The sequence below is a fragment of the Octopus bimaculoides genome, chromosome 26, assembly GCF_046866305.1.
Source record: "Octopus bimaculoides isolate indiv1 chromosome 26, ASM4686630v1, whole genome shotgun sequence".
In the NCBI taxonomy this organism is placed as follows: Eukaryota; Metazoa; Mollusca; class Cephalopoda; order Octopoda; family Octopodidae; genus Octopus; species Octopus bimaculoides.
Window position 1 is genome coordinate 8,133,576 of NC_142953.1, and position 20,321 is coordinate 8,153,896.

General features: G+C 35.5%; 1 protein-coding gene across 9 annotated transcripts in view; it reads right to left on the bottom strand.

Annotated features, from left to right (window-relative positions):
- Positions 1–20,321, bottom strand: part of LOC106870348 (membrane-associated phosphatidylinositol transfer protein 2-like) — a 141,066-nt gene that overhangs the window by 72,805 nt on the left and 47,940 nt on the right. For 8 of the 9 annotated variants that reach the window (XM_089342428.1, XM_089342426.1, XM_089342433.1 and 5 more), the window contains exon 2: positions 1,837–2,051. In XM_089342428.1, the coding sequence (XP_089198554.1) occupies positions 1,837–1,914 (78 nt within the window). In that variant the 5' untranslated portion in view covers positions 1,915–2,051. Of the gene's footprint in view, positions 1–1,836; positions 2,052–9,429; positions 9,609–20,321 lie in introns of those variants that run through there. The other variant, XM_089342430.1, reaches the window with a different exon arrangement.

Sequence of the window (20,321 nt, forward strand, 5' to 3'; positions counted from 1 at the left end):
AATTATGAAAATCATTAATGATGTTTACATTGTAGGAAAGGCAACAGCATATTTAATTAGAGAACCTTTTGATGATGTAATCAATATTAGATTAACAACAGATTGCTTGAAATTCCTCGTGGAACTACGTATTCAAGTTAGAAAGAGGTTTCTTTTCAGTAACAATGAAATTATTAGTACAAGGAGGTGCTGGAAAGTTTCTGGCTTTAAGGATATTGTGAAAGGCCTGGCTGGAGGCCCAATTTTCTGGGTTCTTTTACAGGGCTTAGGATAACTAAAGGACCACTGTGAATCTGAGAGGGGAATATGTTGAATAAGATCATAATTAACTGATTCTCCTGTATTTTCTTTTACTCAAAGCCAGGAACTTTTCAGCACCCAAACTATTAGACCCAAAGGTAACCTATAATCCCAGTTTATCTCAAAAGCTGTTCATTTCCTGTCTATTGAGCCAGAAAGCATCTTGATCTTGATTTCCAAATGGAGAAGTTACTAGTTTAACAGCAGACAATTTACCCATTTCACAGTAAATATTCTTCAATATAGGTAGATGTTTAAAAACATGACAGAAGGATTTTGTAATTCAAAATATGACTTATTAAACAATTTTATGACTATTTTAACAATCGTCACACACTCATCAGCATATGTTGAAAACAAATATTCTCTCTCATAAACTATGTTAACCCTTTGGCATTCAGATTATTTTGTCAACTGTAATGCTTATTTATTCACACTGCTTTCAATTAATCATGCATTATCTCATAGCTTTGAGATTTTGATGAGGTGATTATTTCTAGAATGACATTGTAGGGCAGGTATGAGAGGCTAGATCAGTCAGTTTGAACACAAAACAGGTTGAATATTTGGGCCAGATATAACCAGTTTAAATACTGAAGGGTTAACTCTTCAGAATTCTGATTACTCTCGGCCAAATGTAACGTTTACTTATTCACATTGTTTCGAATTAATTATGCATTATCTCATAGCTTTGAGTCCAATGATATGATTGTTTATTTTTAGAATGAATTCTAAGGCAGGTTTAAGGGGCTCAATCTGGCTGGTTTGAAAATAAAACAAGTAAAATATTTAGGCCAGTCATGTTAGGTTTAAATGCTAAAAGGTCGAAAGAAGAAATGCTATTTCCTGCAAACCTGATGCTATAAAAGACAGGCTATTTGTAAGCTGAAAAGCTATGGAATGTCCTGTATGGGATTCCATAAAAGATTTAATTATGAACTTATAAGTAGAAGCTATAAGCTAAAAATACCCAAAAAGAATAAAAAGACTAATAATGAATTGTTTGCTCTTTCTAGAGAAACTGAAGAAAAGGTTGAGTAATTGTGTGTGTGTGTGTGTATGTGTGTGTGTGTGTGTGTGTGTGTGTGTGTGTGTGTGTGTGTGTGTGTGTGTGTGTGTGTATGTGTGTGTGTGTGTGTGTGTGTGTGTGTGTGTGTGTGTGTGTGTGTATGCGTGTGCATATATTTAAGTAAATAAAGGAGGTACATGGCTTAGCAGTTAGGATGTTGGACTCATGATCGTAAGATTGTGGGTTTGATTCCAAAATCAGGCAGTATCCACATAGACAGCTACATGTGACTGGTATATTTCACATGTATCATATGAGACAGCTATACAAAAGCATTGAGATATCTTACATGAATATATATAGGACAGTTATGTAGAATAGGTATATCATGGACAGCTACATAACACTGAAATATCTTACATGTATCACATAGGATAGGTATGTAAAAGTATAGATATATGTACATGTAATACATGAGATAGCTCTTCACAAGACTTAGTAATACAATGAAATGAAGCATACCATACCTGTATCATATACAGCTGTGCGATGCGGTATTCATCAACCGTAAGAGGTAGGGGGATGCGATATTCTTTTATCAACATGGTTGCCGTAAAATCCAGGAGAGATTCTTTAGAGATGTTTATCAGTGAAACATCAACAGCTGCTATAGGAATAAACTTTGAACCTGGCACCCAGGGTGGTTTGGGGGAGTTGGTCTAGTGAACATTCTGGTTATATTCTGCAAGAGAAAACAGAAATAATAATAATAATAGGGAGGAGGAGGAGGAGGAGGAAGAGGAGAAGAAGAAGGAGAAGAAGAAGAATTAATAATAATAATAATAATAATAATAATAATAATAAAACTAGCTGGACCTGTGAAAACTTCACGGAAAACATGAAAAATGTAAAAGAAAGAAGAAAGCAAAGGACCACTGATGAGGTCACAGAAGTGTGACGAAAGAACTCCTGGCTGAAATACGATTAATATAAAATAAAGCTGAAGCAAATGAATACTAAATATATAATGTGTGTGTTTTTATTGGCTAAACTGGCAACATGACCATCCCCAAATACAACAATAAAAAATGCAAGCATCTGTAAACTGTGTACTGGTGCCTTGAGAAATGATTCTATATTGTAACACTATATTGTAACACTATATTGTAACACTATGTTGTAACAGTTGATTACACTGACCCCAGTGTTTCACTGGTACTTAATTTATTGACCTCGAAAGGATGAAAGGCAATGTCGACCTTGGCGGAATTTGAACTCAGAACGTAGCAGCAGATGAAATACTGCTAAGCATTTCGCCCGATGTGCTAACAATCCTGTCAGCTTGCCTCCTTTTTGATGCAAATAATATAACATGTACAAGATGAATTGATAAGTATACATACATAAATATAAATAAATAAGCATAGAAAACAGATGTTAAATGATTGTGGTAATGACAATGACGATGGTGATGGTGATGACGATGGTGATGAAATAAGAGTAACCTACCCACAAATGAGTGATAAGCTAACATCTAGACAAACTCAAAATACTCTAAGACAATGACCATTTGTTACTCCTTCTGATGCAGCCAACCATGCCCTCTCAGTTGGTAGTGGCAAGAAGCATACCACACCCTCAGGGCAGAGTAGTTTCAAATTGAGAAACAGTACTGATGTGGGTTTTCACCAACAGCAGTTTCCCACCAGGGCATCTTTTGAATGTTGGTCCCATTTCCTTTCCCACCAATCAGCATGTCATTATCTTCATCACATTTATTGAAACATTCTATTCAGTGCTGGATTAACCATTAAGCAAAATAAGCACGTGCTTAGAGCATCAAGGGAAGTGGAGAGCACCAGAGAAATGGTAAATGGTCTGTGGCACAAAAGAAATCGCTTTAAACTTGCTAAAATAATATTCAAAGTGATTTATATGATTGGAAATATAATTTCAAAATGTTCATGGTGTCATGGTGAGGATCTGATCAAAAACTTTGTAATTAAAAAAAGTAGAAAACTTTTCAAATATAAATAAAGTGGAAGTATACAAAAATAAACATTATTTTCCATCTTAGTGTTAGTTTTGTTTCATTTTGGAAAATAAAAAATTTATTTCATGGTTCATCATTGTTTATATTTTGAATTACATATATATGGGGACACCAAAATCTTTTTTAATAGCTTAGGGCTTCTATGGGCCTTAATCCAGCTTTGCTCCCGTTAGTTCAACTTATTGTTGCTTCACACAATCATAAATCTCTCTTTCCAATGCAATTTACCGCCTCTTTCTCATTTCCATTTCATAAGCAAAAACATCCAATCCCAGAAGGGCCACTACTTGGATGGGAATAAGGAGCTTTTGGCTCCTAACATTAAAGACAAGGTGAGTTTTTGGCTCTCCTTAGAACTGTCACTAGTGGTGTTCTAGAAACAGTTTCTGGGTGTTGTTGCTGCTAATCTAACTACACAGTTGTTTTCTCTCTCTCTCTCTCTCTCTCTCCCAACCCCCTTCTGCTTTTCCAGCTCATCTGGTTTAAAATACCCTGAGATGGCTCTTACTATCACAGGGCTTTCTAGTCTGTACCACCAATCTAATGGCCTTACTTTTTGCACTCACAATGAAGTACAGCTCCACAATTTCTTTGTGGTCTCTGGATGTGGTCATCATCAGAACTTTCAGGTCTATGCAGACCACTCTCCTACTTTCCCCTCACCTGACCACACATTACGTATTATTTTATGCTCAGCACTTGTCTGTAGTAATCTAATGACAGCAAATATAAAGACAAATCAAGAGATGACATGAAAACCAATTTCTCCAGCTGTGACCTTTGTTTTCTATTGTAATATAATACAAAATAAATCTTGGCTTAAATGAAATGACATGTGAAAATGCAACAATATGTGAGAACTGGAATAAATAAATATATATTCTATCACCTTCATCTGACATGAATCATGCAACAAGAGACTGTAAAAGCATAAAATTATCCACCATTATGTCACTATCTTCAGTAAATAATAGTAAAGTTAATTAGGGAAAATCAGTCATTTTATATAAGCTACTATGCAACAAAATAGAACCAGGATACAAAATGATCATCAATCAAAACACTGTAAAGATATATATATATATATATATATATATATATATATATATATAGTAGTCATGGCCAGTGCTGGTGACATGTAAAGGCATTCATGCTGGTGGCATGTAAAAGACACTCACTATACTCTTGGAGTGGTTGGTGTTAGGAAGGGCATCCAACTGTAGAAACCAAGCTGAATCAGACTGGAACATGATACAGTTCTCCGCCTTACCAGTCCCAGTTAAACCGTCTAACCCATGCCAGCATGGAAAACGGATGCTAAACGATGATGAAGATATATGGCAGCCACCATACTTCATTCTATAATGGCTATTTCTGATGAGCACAGGGTGATATAATTGGACTGTTACCTAACATCCCATTCAGCCTCTAGTACGAAACCAATTTGTAAGAAAGGCTGTAATGGATATATAATACAGTATACTTCAATTAATATATATATATATATATATATATATATAAAGAATAAAATGTTTTGAATGGTACAACAATGCACTATAATACAAAAATGGACTATATACCTGTTGTAATTTAGTTATCTATAGTCCTATGATATTTCGGAATACAATTCCTTCTTCAGATATTCTTAGATGGAGTCAGTGCATTGTTGTACCATTCAAAACTTTTTATTCTTTACAAACAATACACAATGCTTCAAGCGAACTACAATACTCTCCTATATATATATATATACTTTTTTATATGGGATAAATTTTTTTTTTTCCAAAAAAATTTCATCAAGGGGTAAGCATATTAAAACACCTTTTAAGGTGAAAATTATATACAATTATAAATAAGGGAAAAAGAAAAAATTTCTATGCCAATATGCTGAGAAATAGACTTTAAACCGTCAATCACCACATACAATATACATCATTATAAATACGGCATGTATCTATAGTGATGTATATTGTATGTGGTGATTGACGGTTTAAAGTCTATTTCTCAGCATATTGGTATAGAAATTTTTTCTTTTGCCCTTATTTATAATTGTATATATATATGCCAGTCAAATGATCCAACCCAAGCCAGCATGGACAACGGACATCAAATGATGATGATGATGATGAGGATTTATATATAAATATATATATATATATATATATATATATATATATATACATAAACGATGGGCTTCTTTCAGTTTCTGTCTACCAAATCCACTCACAAGACTTTGGTCGGCACAAGGCTATAGTAGAAAAGACTTGCCCAAGGTGCCATGCAGTGAGATTGAACCAAGACCATGTGGTTGGAAAGCATGCACCTTACCACACAGTTATGCCTGTGCCTATACATACATACATACATACATAAATATATATATATGTATATATATATATATATATATATATATATATATATATATATATACATATATATATACATATATATATACATATATATATATATGTATATATATATATATATATATATATGTATATATATATATATATATATATATATATATATATATATATATATATATATATATTACACACACACACACCATCATCATCATCATGATCCTTTGACATGCGTTTTCCATGCTGGGTTGGATGGGTTGACCAAAGCTGGCAAGCAGAAGAGCTGCACCAGGTTCCAGTCTGATTTAACTTGGTTTCTATGGCTGGGTGCCCTTCCTAATGCCAACCACCTTACAGTAAGTTCATCTAAGTTTCTATCTACTAAATCAGTATCAGGTATGAAGGCCGGGTCCACTGCAACTTGCATTGCCAATATTGTGCAAAAATTTTGACTAACCAATCTTATTGGAGTTATCTGTCTTACTTACTCTTTTACCTGTTTCAGTCACTTGACTGCGGCCAAGCTGGAGCACCGCCTTTAGTCGAGCAAAACGACCCCAGGACTTATTCTTTGTAAGCCTAGTACTTATTCTATCGGTCTCTTTTGCCAAACCACTAAGTTATGGGAATGTAAACACACCAACATTGGTTGTCAAGCGATGCTGGAGGGACAAACACAGACACACAAACATATACACACACACACACACACAACATATATACGACGGGCTTCTTTCAGACACACAAACATATACACACATACATACATACATATATATTTATATATATATATATATATATGCTAAACTGGAAGCATATTTTAATAAAGATTTCTAAACCGGAAGCATATTTTAATAAAGATTTCTAACCGGTTTTCATTGTGAAAGCAAATTATCAAGAAGAAGGAGAATGAAAATGTTTTTTACAAAGAAGTACAAAATGAAGAAAATAATATATAAAACAATAATATATAAAAAAAAAAAAATATACCCATACATTATATTGTCTTTGAGCTTTTGAAGTTCAATAGTAGTTCATGTATATAGTGGTAGGAAAAATAAGGATGCATGAGAGTTGAGAGTTTTGTTAGGTTTAAAAAAAGGGTTAAAAGTTTGTGTTAAGCAGGAAATGTGGTGTCAAAACAGGAAGTGTGTGTAAGGGGAGACAAATGTTTTTAGTTGGAGTTATGAACTCTTTTTCAACAGGAAGTTTAAAAAGAGTTCATAACTCCAACTAAAAACATTTGTCTCCCCTTACACACACTTCCTGTTTTGACACCACATTTCCTGCTTAACACAAACTTTTAACCCTTTTTTTAAACCTAACAAAACTCTCAACTCTCATGCATCCTTATTTTTCCTACCACTATATGCATGAACTACTATTGAACTTCAAAAGCTCAAAGACAATATAATGTATGGGTATATTTATTTTTTTATATATTATTTTCTTCATTTTGTACTTCTTTGTAAAAAACATTTTCATTCTCCTTCTTCTTGATAATTTGCTTTCGCAATGAAAACCGGTTAGAAATCTTTATTAAAATATGCTTCCAGTTTAGCAGTCTGCCTTTTTTTTCATTTTCCTATTATTTCTCCACATGCGGTTAACACAACCCCACTATTTACTGACTTATATATATATATATATATATATATATATACGATGGGCTTCTTTCAGTTTCCGTCTACCAAATCCACTCACAAGGCTTAGGTCGGCCCAAGGCTATAGTAGAAGACACTTGCCCAAGGTGCCACGCAGTGGGACTGAACCCGGAACCATGTGGTTCGTAAGCAAGCTACTTACCACACAGCCACACCTACTTGTTGATTATTAGATTTTTAATTAGCCCTACACAGAGAGTTTTTGTGTCCTAATTGCTTTGATGATCTCAATTGGACACAGTTTTAAGACTCCCTATATTATATTACATGTGTGTGTGTGTGGCTCTATCTTATTTCCACGGTCACCTCCTCTTACCCCTCTTCCTCTTTTATGTCTTCATAAACAACCTTCTCTCTCTCTCTCATTTCTGTCCCACCTTTAGTCAGCCAAATTAATTTCTGGTGACACACACACTGCCATATCTTCATGCATGACTAACCTTCCTACCCACAGCAGACCACAACCAACAAGCGCACACTACCAGCCTAGATATACTTGGTATATTAGTAATTCTGCTAAAAAAATACTACCCCACCTCACTCCTCATATCACCATCCACCACAGTCATCTCTACAGGTATGGCTAAGATAATGTCAGTTATTACATGATAGCTAGACCTAGTAGAAATAGCAGTCAAATCTTATTCAGATCATACACACAGTAAGATCATTATACAAGCAAACTGAGGGTGGCGAGCTGGCAGAATTGTTAGCATGCTTAGTGGTGTTTTGTCTGTCATAAGGTCTTGAGTTCAAATTCCACTGAAGTCACTTTTGTCTTTTATCCTTTTGGGGTTGATAAAATAAGTACCAGCTGAGAAATGGGGTTAATTTAATGGACTTAACTCCTCCCTTGAACTTGTTGGCTTTGTGTTAAAAACTTTGAATCAATATATAAACACACAATAACAATATACACGCGTTGAAAAATGTATATACACACATTCACACACACGCGACTCAAATACACACATGTACACATATGCACATGCATACACTCACATGCACATCCACATAGCAATTTGCATGAACACATATTTGCAGAAACAGATGCAAGCCTTTTGATGGTCACTCCAACTGCTAGAAATAGCAGCCAAATCTACTGTAAGGCCACATTGTACAATGAAGTCACACATATACAAAAGGATATGATGATCAGACACACACACAATAATATACTATCATACACACACTCAAATACAGATGCACACACTTACATACACACACTCACACATGCACACACACAGATACACAGACACACATGCAACTATACGCATATACATACTCACAAACATGGACCTACACATTTGAACAAGCAGACATAAACGTAAACATATATATATACACACATAGACATACATGCATACTTACATGTCTATAAACATACAGAGACATTCACATACAGACACACTTACATAGACATATATGTGTGCATGCAGTCATAGAGACATTCATACACACATACACTCACGCACATACATATATAGACATATACATATATACACACATACATTCATACACACATATACATACATGTACACATACATAAATTCATACATACATACATACATACATACATACATACATACATATATGCATACATGCATATATGCATGTACACATACATCCAGGCAGACAGGCACAGGTCAGAACTAGCAAATAGTAAATAACATTTGAGAAGACATTCAGGGAGTTTGTGATGGGAGTGTCAATTTGCAGTGGAGTAATGAGAGAATGAGAGAATGAGAGAAGGTGGCGGTAGTGCTGGTGGTGTTGAATGGTGGTGGACCAACAATGGAATAGAATTATCTAAATGGCAGCTAAGAAAAATGCAATATGATGAGGGAGAGATTCCAGAGAGACAAAAAAAATGTTTTTGTTTTTGTAAATGACAATTGGCCATAAAAACAAGAAACAAATAAGTGAAGATGGCTGAGGAAGGTGGAGCTGCAAGGAAAAGTGGAGTGAGGGGGGGGGGGTGGAGACATGACCAATGCAGAGAAATGAACAAACAGAAAAACACATTAAAACTAAACTCACAATGTCAATCCTATTCCCTCAAGACAAGATCTCAATGATCAGTATCGTTGGTTGACATTTCCTCAGAATGTTCTAGGGGTCTCTGGATGGTGATGGAAAATGGTTGAGGAGACGAGGAACGTTTGTAATGAAGAAGAAAGTTTAACTACCACCACCACCGCCACCACCACCACCAAAACCTTCCAGGAACAAAGCAATTTGAAATGAAGAATGAAATATTAGTGGCAAAATCAACAGAACGCTGAGAGTGGACACAAGCAGGAGTATATAACATTCACCAAGGTCATAAATTATACATAGGACATGATGAACATATTTTTTAGTTGATTCAGATTCATTAACGAGTCAAGATAGTTTATCAAATTGCTGTTAATAGAATTAGATATATCTAGATCAGTGGTTCTCAACCTTTTTTTTTTTTTATCTATGGACCCCTCTGATTACTATTTTATTCTGGTGGCCATTCAATGTTTAAAAGCTAGTTTTATAGAAACTTCTTTCAAAATTCCTATTTTGTTATTCACACATTAACTTGTGCAGGCTAACCTATATAAAATGTTACAGAAAGAAACCTAGCTGTGTGTTGCAATACATACCAATACATACATCTAAAACAACAAATTTTTCTGATTCTCAACCATTTTTTTTATCTAAAGACCCCTTTGATTACTACTTTTTTCTAGTGGATCCCCATAGTCATTTGATGTTTAAAAACTAGTTTTATAGATACTTCTTTCAGAATTCCTGCTTTGTTATTCATCCATTAACTTTTAGTTTGAACTATGTAAAATGTTTGAGAAATGAATTCAGCTGTTTCTTGCAACAAGCACGTCTAAATGAAATCTTTTCCATGGACCCTTAATAAACAACAGTGGGCTCCCAATTTACTATTTTGCTTGTGTGGATCCCGAACATCTTATATGGACTCCCAGGGGTCATATGGACCCCAGTTGAGAACCATGATCTAGACATTCATATACAAGCTGTCAACAAACAAGGGAAGTCAACTAAGAGATTATGAATAGTTATCTAATTTGCTCTGTTTTACATTCATTTAGTAGCATGACCTCCTATATAAACATTCAAATTCTAGCTATCTGCCCAATAAGCATTACATACACTGTACCTATATATCCAGTTAGTATCTACACACTAACTAGATCCTTCCTGGGTCATACAGACTCATAGGGCTGATGTTCATGGTGCACATATTTTCTCTTTGGATAGAAAGCCAGTTGATCACTTGATTACTCATTTTTGCCAGCTGAGTGAATTGAAGCAATGTGAAATAAGTTGTCTTGCTCAACTACACAATGCACCACCTAGTCCAGGAACCAAAACTGCCTTGAGTTTTGTTTTCCTTTTACCTCTAATATAATATATACCTGCTAATTCGGAAGCCTAATAAAGATCCCTAGCTTCAGCCTCAGCTGTAAACTTGGAACCTAATGGATGACCAGTTATAGCACTTACTTAGTGTACCTATTCATTTAGATCACCAGTGAACTAAACTCCTCATACTTTTTATATATGTGGTTGGCGTTAGGAAGGGCATCCAGCTGTAGAAACTCTGCCAAATTAGATTGGAGCCTGGTGTTGCCATCCGGTTTCACCAGTCCTCAGTCAAATCGTCCAACCCATGCTAGCATGGAAAGCGGACGTTAAACGATGATGATGATGATGATGATGATATATATATATATATATATATATATATATACACACATATAAAATATAAATGACACCCATGAATTGTAGTCATGGTCACTGCTGGTGTAGTGTAAATGGCACACATGTATCGTAGTTGTTGTCATTGCCATGTAAATGGTACCTGTAAATCATAGTCATGGTTGTTGCCGGTGTCATGTAAATGGCACCTGTGCTGGTGGTCCGTAAACCACCCACTACACTTCTAGGGCAGTTGGCATTAGGAAGGGCACCCAGCTGTAGAAACCATGCCAAGTCAGACCGGAACCTGGTGCAGCTCTCTGGCTTATCAGCTCCAGTCAAACAATCTAACCCATACCAGCATGGAGAGTGGACGTACGATGATGATACACACACACACACACACACACACACACACACACACATACATACACACTGTCTGTCTATCCTATCAACATATGCACACTGCATCTATCTAGTCACCATCTACACATTGTACCTATCTATCCAGCCAACATCTACACACTATGTATGTATAGCTATCTAATCAACATTTACACACTATGCCTATCTATCCAGTCAACACTATGCCTGTCTAGTCAACATACATACACAGTGTCTATCTATCCAGTCAACATATATACACTGTGTTTTTCTAGCCACTCAACATACACAAAGTGCCTATCAATCTAGTCGACATATATTGTGTGTGCATGTGTGTGTGTGTATCTACCTGAGCCTATCTTCACAACGCATATATCCATCAACACAATGACTATATTTGAGCCTTTCTCTCTCTCTCTCTAAACACAGAAGCCAGTGTAAGACATATCTATGAAATGACTTTAAAAAGTCAATGTTTCCAATGCAAAGATAGCAGAGAAAATATCTCTTTAACTGGGGAAGGTGGAGAGGATGAGGGGTGGGGAAAAGGATGACACCATCAAATTCACAAAGCTTCCACTTGTAGAGATGCCTGGCAATATGGGAGAGGTGGAAGATAGCACAAACATATCAATGCTAGTTAAATAAGTCTAATGACGTCTCCTATGGCTGGCATTAACAATCTTATCTGTAAACAACGTTTTGAGGAATTCATACGACTTTCTCTAATTAATTTACACCATAACAACGCGCACGTGTGTGTGTCTGTGTGACTGTGAACAACTGTTTGCTTTGTAGGTATGTATGCTTGTGTAACTGGCTTGGCATGCGTGTCTGTTGTACATGTATGTCTATGACTGTGTGTATGTGTGTGTAATGTGTTGTTTGCATTGACAGTGGGTATATTGACGCTAATTACTTTTCGTCTCATTATGGTTATAATTTCAATTGATTAAATGTTATTTTCAGCTCACCACCTGAGGCTTGACAGCCTGCACATAGCTGTATGTTCTTCATGCAGAAAGGCAGCGTTGTGAAATTTCTCAATGTCATTATTTTCAATTTACGTCATTAGTGAAATGCACACTCATGCACGCAGCACACACACACACACAATGCAGTTCACACACATGCATATATAAATGTACACACACATGTATATATCTATCTATATATATATATATATATATATATATATATATATATATATACACACACACACACACACACACATATATAGATAGATATAAATATATATATATATATGTGTGTGTATATATCTATATCTATATATATGTGTGTGTGTGTGTGTGTGTGTGTGTGTGTGTGTATATATATATATATATATATATATATATCCACATATGCATGCACACACAGACATATATCTATAAATATGTATATATAGATATATACACATACACACATATACAAACGTACATAAAACACATGAATTTAAATATATTTGTGAGCTGTTAATGTCACACCTTGGAGGAATGAACAAAATGACAGGAGAATTCCATCAGATTCACAGAAAAAGTTTTTCTTATCTCTTTTTTATATTTTCATTTTTTAGCCAGTTACGTACAACTTAGATTTGATGACGTCTTTATGCCCAGGAAGGAATGCAGGATAGTCCAGTTGAAAGTTTTAATTTTTGTATTTCTGCATGTGTCTCATTTTGAACCTAACAAAAGAGATTTACTGTTGAAATATCGTTCAGTTCAATAAACAAATTGGTGTGTGTTTTATTACGTATTGTCTATTTAACTTCATGTGGAGTTACATCAATCATCAAAGGATTAGCTTGAAGAATTAAACCTTTGATAAAATTGGACAATCCAGGATAAGATTGTACATTATGTCAGGGTAGTTTGCATTGTTTAATAAAATACATATTCAACTAGAACTGAGGTAATATGTACAGACAGGATTGAAGTGTTTTAGAAGTTAGGAAGTAGGGTCAAGGCTGGTTGATAGGGTATATCTGAAGTGCGTGATGTAATTTTTTATTTATTTATTTCTTTATTTATCTAACTCACAAGCAATTTCCCATTTTCAATGATAAATTCTAAGTAGAGGAGTCAAAACAAACAAGTGACTGCTTAGTGCTTGTCTGGCAGCATAAGGAGTATGGTGAGATGAATGTAAAAACAATAATGTTGATGATGATGATAATAATAACGATGATAATGATTCATCAAACTAGCTAGCTAGATAACTATTTATCTACATATGTATAAATACATACACATATACAGATACTCATTACATGCACACACACACAAATATTTCAAAAATAAATAGACACCTCTCATTTTATATATTTATATATAAATATATACACACACACATGTGTATATATATATATATATATATATATATATATATATATATATATATATATATATATTGATAGGAAGGACACCAAAAGAAAGAAAGAGACCTCGATATTATGTAAATAGAGGAATTTATCTGTAAATATAATATGTGACACTTATTCAGTAGCCATGATAAAACTCGGAGTTTCAGATGCCGGGGTGGGAACCCATGCCAACATCTCTTCAGTTATCCGGCCATTGGAAATTCCTGTGAAAAATGACCATTAAACAAAGGGAAATTACTGTGTGGTTGACCATTATTAAGACAAAAGAGCTATAGACCGCTAAGTAAGAGGAGGGGGTAAAAGTAAGGGAGTAGAGAAGTCTATAGTGTTCGCGTAAGCGCACCAATCTGTACATTCACCTATGTTGTTGTTGGCACTCCGTCGCTTATGACGTCAAGGGTTCCAGTTGATCCGATCAACGGAACAGCCTGCTCGAGAAATTAACGTGCAAGTGGCTGAACACTCCACAGACACGTATACCCTTAGCGTAGTTATCGGGGATATTCAGCGTGACACAGTGTGACAAGGCTGAGCCTTTGAATTACAGGCACAACAGAAACAGGAAGTATGAGTGAGAGAAAGTTGGGGTGAAAGAGTAGAGCAGGGTTCGCCACCATCATCCCCTGCCGGAGCCTCGTGGAGCTTTTTAGGTGTTTTCGCTCAATAAACACTCATAACGCCCGGTCTGGGAATCGAAACTGCAATCCTATGACCGCGAGTCCGCTGCCCTAACCACTGGGCCATTGCGCCTCCACACACTTTCGCCTATATTTATATACTAAACTACCCTCGCTTGAAACACAGACATGCTCACCAACATACTCGGCGAGTGTTTCGCTCAAGAACACAAAGCACCACCTTGGTCCAGGAATCGAAACGATGAGCTCGCAACCACGAGTGTAACACCCTAAGCACTAGACCGTACACTCTTACATACATACGCGTGTGTGTGTGTGTGTGTGTGTGTGTGTGTGTGTGTGTAGGTCATCTAGAGTCCATAAGTCAGGAGAAAAATCACCTAAAGCTCCATGAGGCTCTGGCAGGGGTGGTGACAAACTCTGCTGTACTCTTTCACCACAACTTTCTCTCACTATTTCTTCCTATTTCATAAGGCCAGCCCTGTCACACCCTGTATCACACTGAATCTCCTTAAGAACTACGTTAAGGGTACATGTGTCTGTGGAGTGCTCAGCCACTTGCACGTTAATTTCACGAGCAGGCTGTTCCATTGATCGAATCGACTGGAACTCTCGTCGTCATAACTGACAGGGTGCCACATGGCATGATTAAACAGTCACATATAGAACCTGAAACATAAAAATGTCAATTAATAAAAAATATAAACAAGTTAGAATAAACATAAAGTGTTGTTTTATGGCGTGTCTATTTACTTCTGTCATGTGTGTGTATGTATACACACACATATATATATCTTTGTGTGCGCACCTGTGTTTCTCCTTATGTTGCTCAACTAATTGCATCCAACTCATGCACACATGGAAAGGTGGGCAGACATCAAAAATATGATGATAACAATGATAGCTAAAAATATATTTTAGACAATGCAAACATTATCTGACATTAGAACTTAACAGATTAAGTTAAGTGAATAAATATATTTTATCTTTTATCTCTTCTAATTCTTTCAATCTTTAGACTGCAGCCATGCTGGAGCACTGCCTTGAAGAATTTTAGTCAAATGAATTGGCCCCAAGTGGTAATTCTTTTCTTTTTTTTTTAACCCTTTTGTAACTGAATTTATTTTGAGATGCTCTGTGTTTCTTTCAATTACTTTAAATATAACAAAGAATTTAGTAAAATAACTTAGTTATCATTAAGCTAGTGTTAGGAACATAAAGTGTGACTAAGGTTTGGTGGAAGATTTTAATTCAAAACTTATGGAAACAAGACATTTGTACTACAGAGCCAGAGGTGGTTTCAGCTGGGTTGGTAATGAAAGGGTTAAACTTTGGTAGTTTGGTATCTATTCTATCAGTCTCTTTTGCTACACCACTAAGTAAGAGACATGGACACACCAATAATTATTTCAAACACACACACACTAAAGGCAGGGTGTTGGCTCTGGACATGCACAATCTGTGTTTTCTTTGTGCCTCTACAATCTTGTTCTGTTTGTAGGAGGTGGTAGTTCCTCTATTGGCGCAGCTTTGCCAGGCAGAGCGGTCTTGTGCTTGCATTTGCCTGATGTTGATCTCAAAGCTTTTCAGTGAGGCTTTGACAGTATCCTTGCAGCACTTTTTCTGCCAACAGTGCTGGCGCTTGCCTTCCACCAGTTCGCTGTAAGACAGTCTTTTGGGGAGTTGCATATAAAACGTTCGAATAAGGTGGCCTACCAACATGACTTGCACTGTCCTCAGCACCACAAGCAGGCTTTAACATACACACACACACACACACACACACACACACACACACATCTGTACAGCATCAGATCTCTCCATAGTCATCAGTCTCGTTTTACTACTAACTAGCAATTACATTCATTTGCCATCTCTCTCTCTCTCACTCACTCTCCCACACACACCTTACTCTCTCTCCTATCATATTACTGGCATATTAGTACATAACAGCTCACACATTCATGCACACAAATATGTATGTATGTGTACATATATATAAATATATATATATATATACACGTGTGTGTGTGTACATATATATATATATATATATATATATATATATATATACATATACATATATACACAGATATATATGTGTGTGTGTGTGTACATATATATATATATATACATATATATATATATATATATATATATATATATATTATAAACATACATATATAGACATATTTGTGAGTGTGTGTGTGTGTGTGTGTGTGTACCTGCATGTTTGCATGTGTGTTCCATAATCTAAATTTGAAGAACTGTGCAATCTGTCTAACATGTGCTGCAAATTAAACAAAAATGTGTAAAGTGTAAAATAATATTAATTAAGAAGAGATGAAATTCAAGCAAGGTTGGTAGAGGTGCGAGGATGTACCCAGCCAATTTCAGCAGATTCTGCTGACACTTTAGTAACAAATACCAAATATTTAATCAGGGTAGCCTGCTCCAACATCTTTCATCTACTCAAAAATATATATATTTACTATATATATATATATATATTATCTACACACACACACACACACAGAAATACACACACACACAGGTGGATAGACAGACAGATAGATAAATAGATAAATAGACAGACAGACAGACAGACAGACAGACAGACAGACAGACAGACAGACAGACAGATAGATAGATAGACAGACAGACAAATAGATAGTTAAACAAAGATAGATAGAGATAGATAGACAAAGATCAGACTGACACAGAACAGGCAGTTAAGTAATCCATCATTGTAGCCTGGAATGCATTGCTGAAGGGAAGTTCACTGTTCTTAGGTAATCCACAACTCCAAAAATGTCCAAAAGTATCCAATGATGAATGGAACCTTAAGTATGGTGTAAAAACATAATAAAAAAACAGACGAATGGGTTATCTGGTTCTACTACAATTGTTTCATTAAGAATCTTTTTTGTAATGTAATCATGGTACATCACAAAAAAGACTCTAGAGTGGTTCCTAACCAGAGTTCATATGGCCCTTGGGGATTCATATAAGAGTTTTGGGGGTCCAAACAACAAAATAGTGAATTGGGGATCCACAGCAGTATTTTAACCCTTTAGCATTTTAACTGGTCACATCCAGCCCAAATATGGCTCCTGTTTTAAGTTCAAACTGACCTGGTCTAGCCTTTTGCACCTACCCTACAATGTTGTTCTAAAAATAGACAATACCATCATCAAAAGCTCAAAGCTACAAGATAAACCATGATTAATTCAAAACAATATGAATAAATAAGCTTTGCATTTGGCAGAGTAATTTGAACACTAAAGGGTTTAAGGCCCTGGAAAAAAATTTGCCTTAGGAGCGACATCTATTATAATTAGGCACAGGAGCGGCTGTGTGGTAAGAAGCTTGCTTACCAACTACATGGTTCTGGGTTCAGTCCCACTGCATGGCACCTTGGGCAAGTGTCTTCTACTATAGCCTCAGGTCAACCAAAGCTTTGTGAATGGATTTGGCACATGGAAACTGAAAGAAGCCTGTCGTATATATATATATATATATATATATATATATATATATATATATATATATATATATATATATATATATATATATAATCTGTATGTATTTGTGTGTGTGTGTGTTTGTCCCCCCACCATCACTTTACAACTAATGTTGGTGTGTTTAAGTACCCATAACTTAGCTGTTCAGCAAAGATCCAATAGAATAACTACTAGGCTTACAAACAATAAGTCCTGGGGTCGATTTGCTAAAGGCGGTGCTCCAGCATGGCCACAGTCAAATGACTGAAACAAGTAAAAGAATAAAAGAACAGATGTATGTATTGGTACGCATTGCAAAAAACAGCCAGATTTCTTTCTCTAACATCTTACATAGTTCAACGTACACAAGTGAATGTGTGCAAAGAGGCCCTTAAATAAAAAATGTTTTAGAGCCCCTGCTCTAACCCATTTATATGTTGTTATTATTATATATCTTTTATTTTTTACTTGCTTCAGTCAGCAGATTGTGACCAAGCAGGAGCACTGCCTAGAAGAATTTTAATCAAATGAAACGACCCCAGTACTTATTTGTTTTAAGCCTAATACATATTCTACCAGGCACGTCTGCTGAACCACTAAGTTATGGAGACATAAACATATCAACACTGATTGCCAAGCAGTGGGATATATATTCAACAGGCTTCTTTCGGTTTCCATCTAGAAATCTGCTCACATGGCTTTGATTAGCTGAAGGTTATAATGGAAGACACTTGCCCAAGGTGCCACACAGTGAAACTGAACCCAGAACCGTGTGGTTGGGAAACAATCTTCTTACCACACAGCAACATCTGCACCTATATATATATATATATATATATATATATATATATATATATGTGTGTGTGTGTGTGTGTGTGTGTGTGTGTGTGTACATATATATATATATGTGTGTGTGTGTGTGTGTGTGTGTGTATATATAAAACCAAGAAAGGAGCAGGGTAAGGGTGGAGTAGTGTTTGTCTATATGTAAATACTATATTTCATACATCCTTGATAATGAATGTGGCTTGAGATGATTTCAACATATTATTGGCATTTACTCAACAAAGTAAACTTCTTGTCTAAAGTAAACTTGAAAATTCTTCACTAAATATTTTTCAGTTGGTTGAAGCAGTCAGTGCCTCTCACTTCCAATATGTTATATATATATATATATATATGTATGTATGTATATATGTATGTATACATATATACATATGTATGCATGCATATATAAATATACAATCTTTTCAGAATAAAAGTAATTAAAAAATAAATCTTGTTATTTTTTACTGTACAAGGACGATCATGGATAGCAAGATGCAAACAGATGTTGTTGACATAAGTGTGGTAGAAATGAATTCAAAGACCTAGTCTTCAGTGATACAAAGATGTTGTTGTTGTTGGTGGTGGTGGTAGTAGTAGTAGTTATTTGAGCCTGCAACATGTACTGAAGTACTCTAAGTCTTATTCACATATTTTCATCACTAATATCTGTTACATACCTACAGTTAAATTAACTAAGATTCCAGTAAGTTAGCTAGCTCTTTTGCTTTTTGCCCCTTTGCAACAAAAATATTCAACAAAAATCTGGAATTTTTGTTTTCAAAAAATGAAGAAAAAAACCCCCACAAATTTAAAAATACTGCACTAAGCAATGATGAAGAATAAATGAACTTTAGGTGAGTTAAAACAAATCATAAATATATTTGAACTAACTTAAAGTTTGTTTATTCCTCATCACTGCTTATCATTGATACTACTGCATCTATTCTGATCATGCATTCTGCAAGCACAATCAGTCCCTGATATTGACTGTTTTAAGACAAAGCTACGGCTTTACAATCTGTCCAGAGTTATCTCCTACTGAAGAAAGCTAAGGAGCTAGAAATGCATCTGGAAGTCTGCTATGGAGAAGCACTGACCAGATATGTTATTTTTACATCTTTTACAATAAGAGAGAATTTTGTCTGCACAGTAACTGCAGTGAATTTGCCTTAAGAAGTTAGAATATGTCACAAACATATTTTAGCGAACCCAAAGTTCATTTATCCCTAGGCAACACTTGGTGCTGATGCTGTTATATTTATTCTGATTAGGTGGTTGAATAATGCAACTCAGTCACTGATGTTGACTGTTTTTTTTAGTTAAAGCTATGGCTTTGAATCTAGTTAGGGTTATCTCTCTTTGATGTTTCCCATTGAGGAAGGCTTTGAACTCGGAATATAAAGATGGACAAAATGCCACTAAGCATTTCGTCCAGTGCGCTAACACTTTTGCCAGTTCCCCACCATAATAACAGCAACAATAATA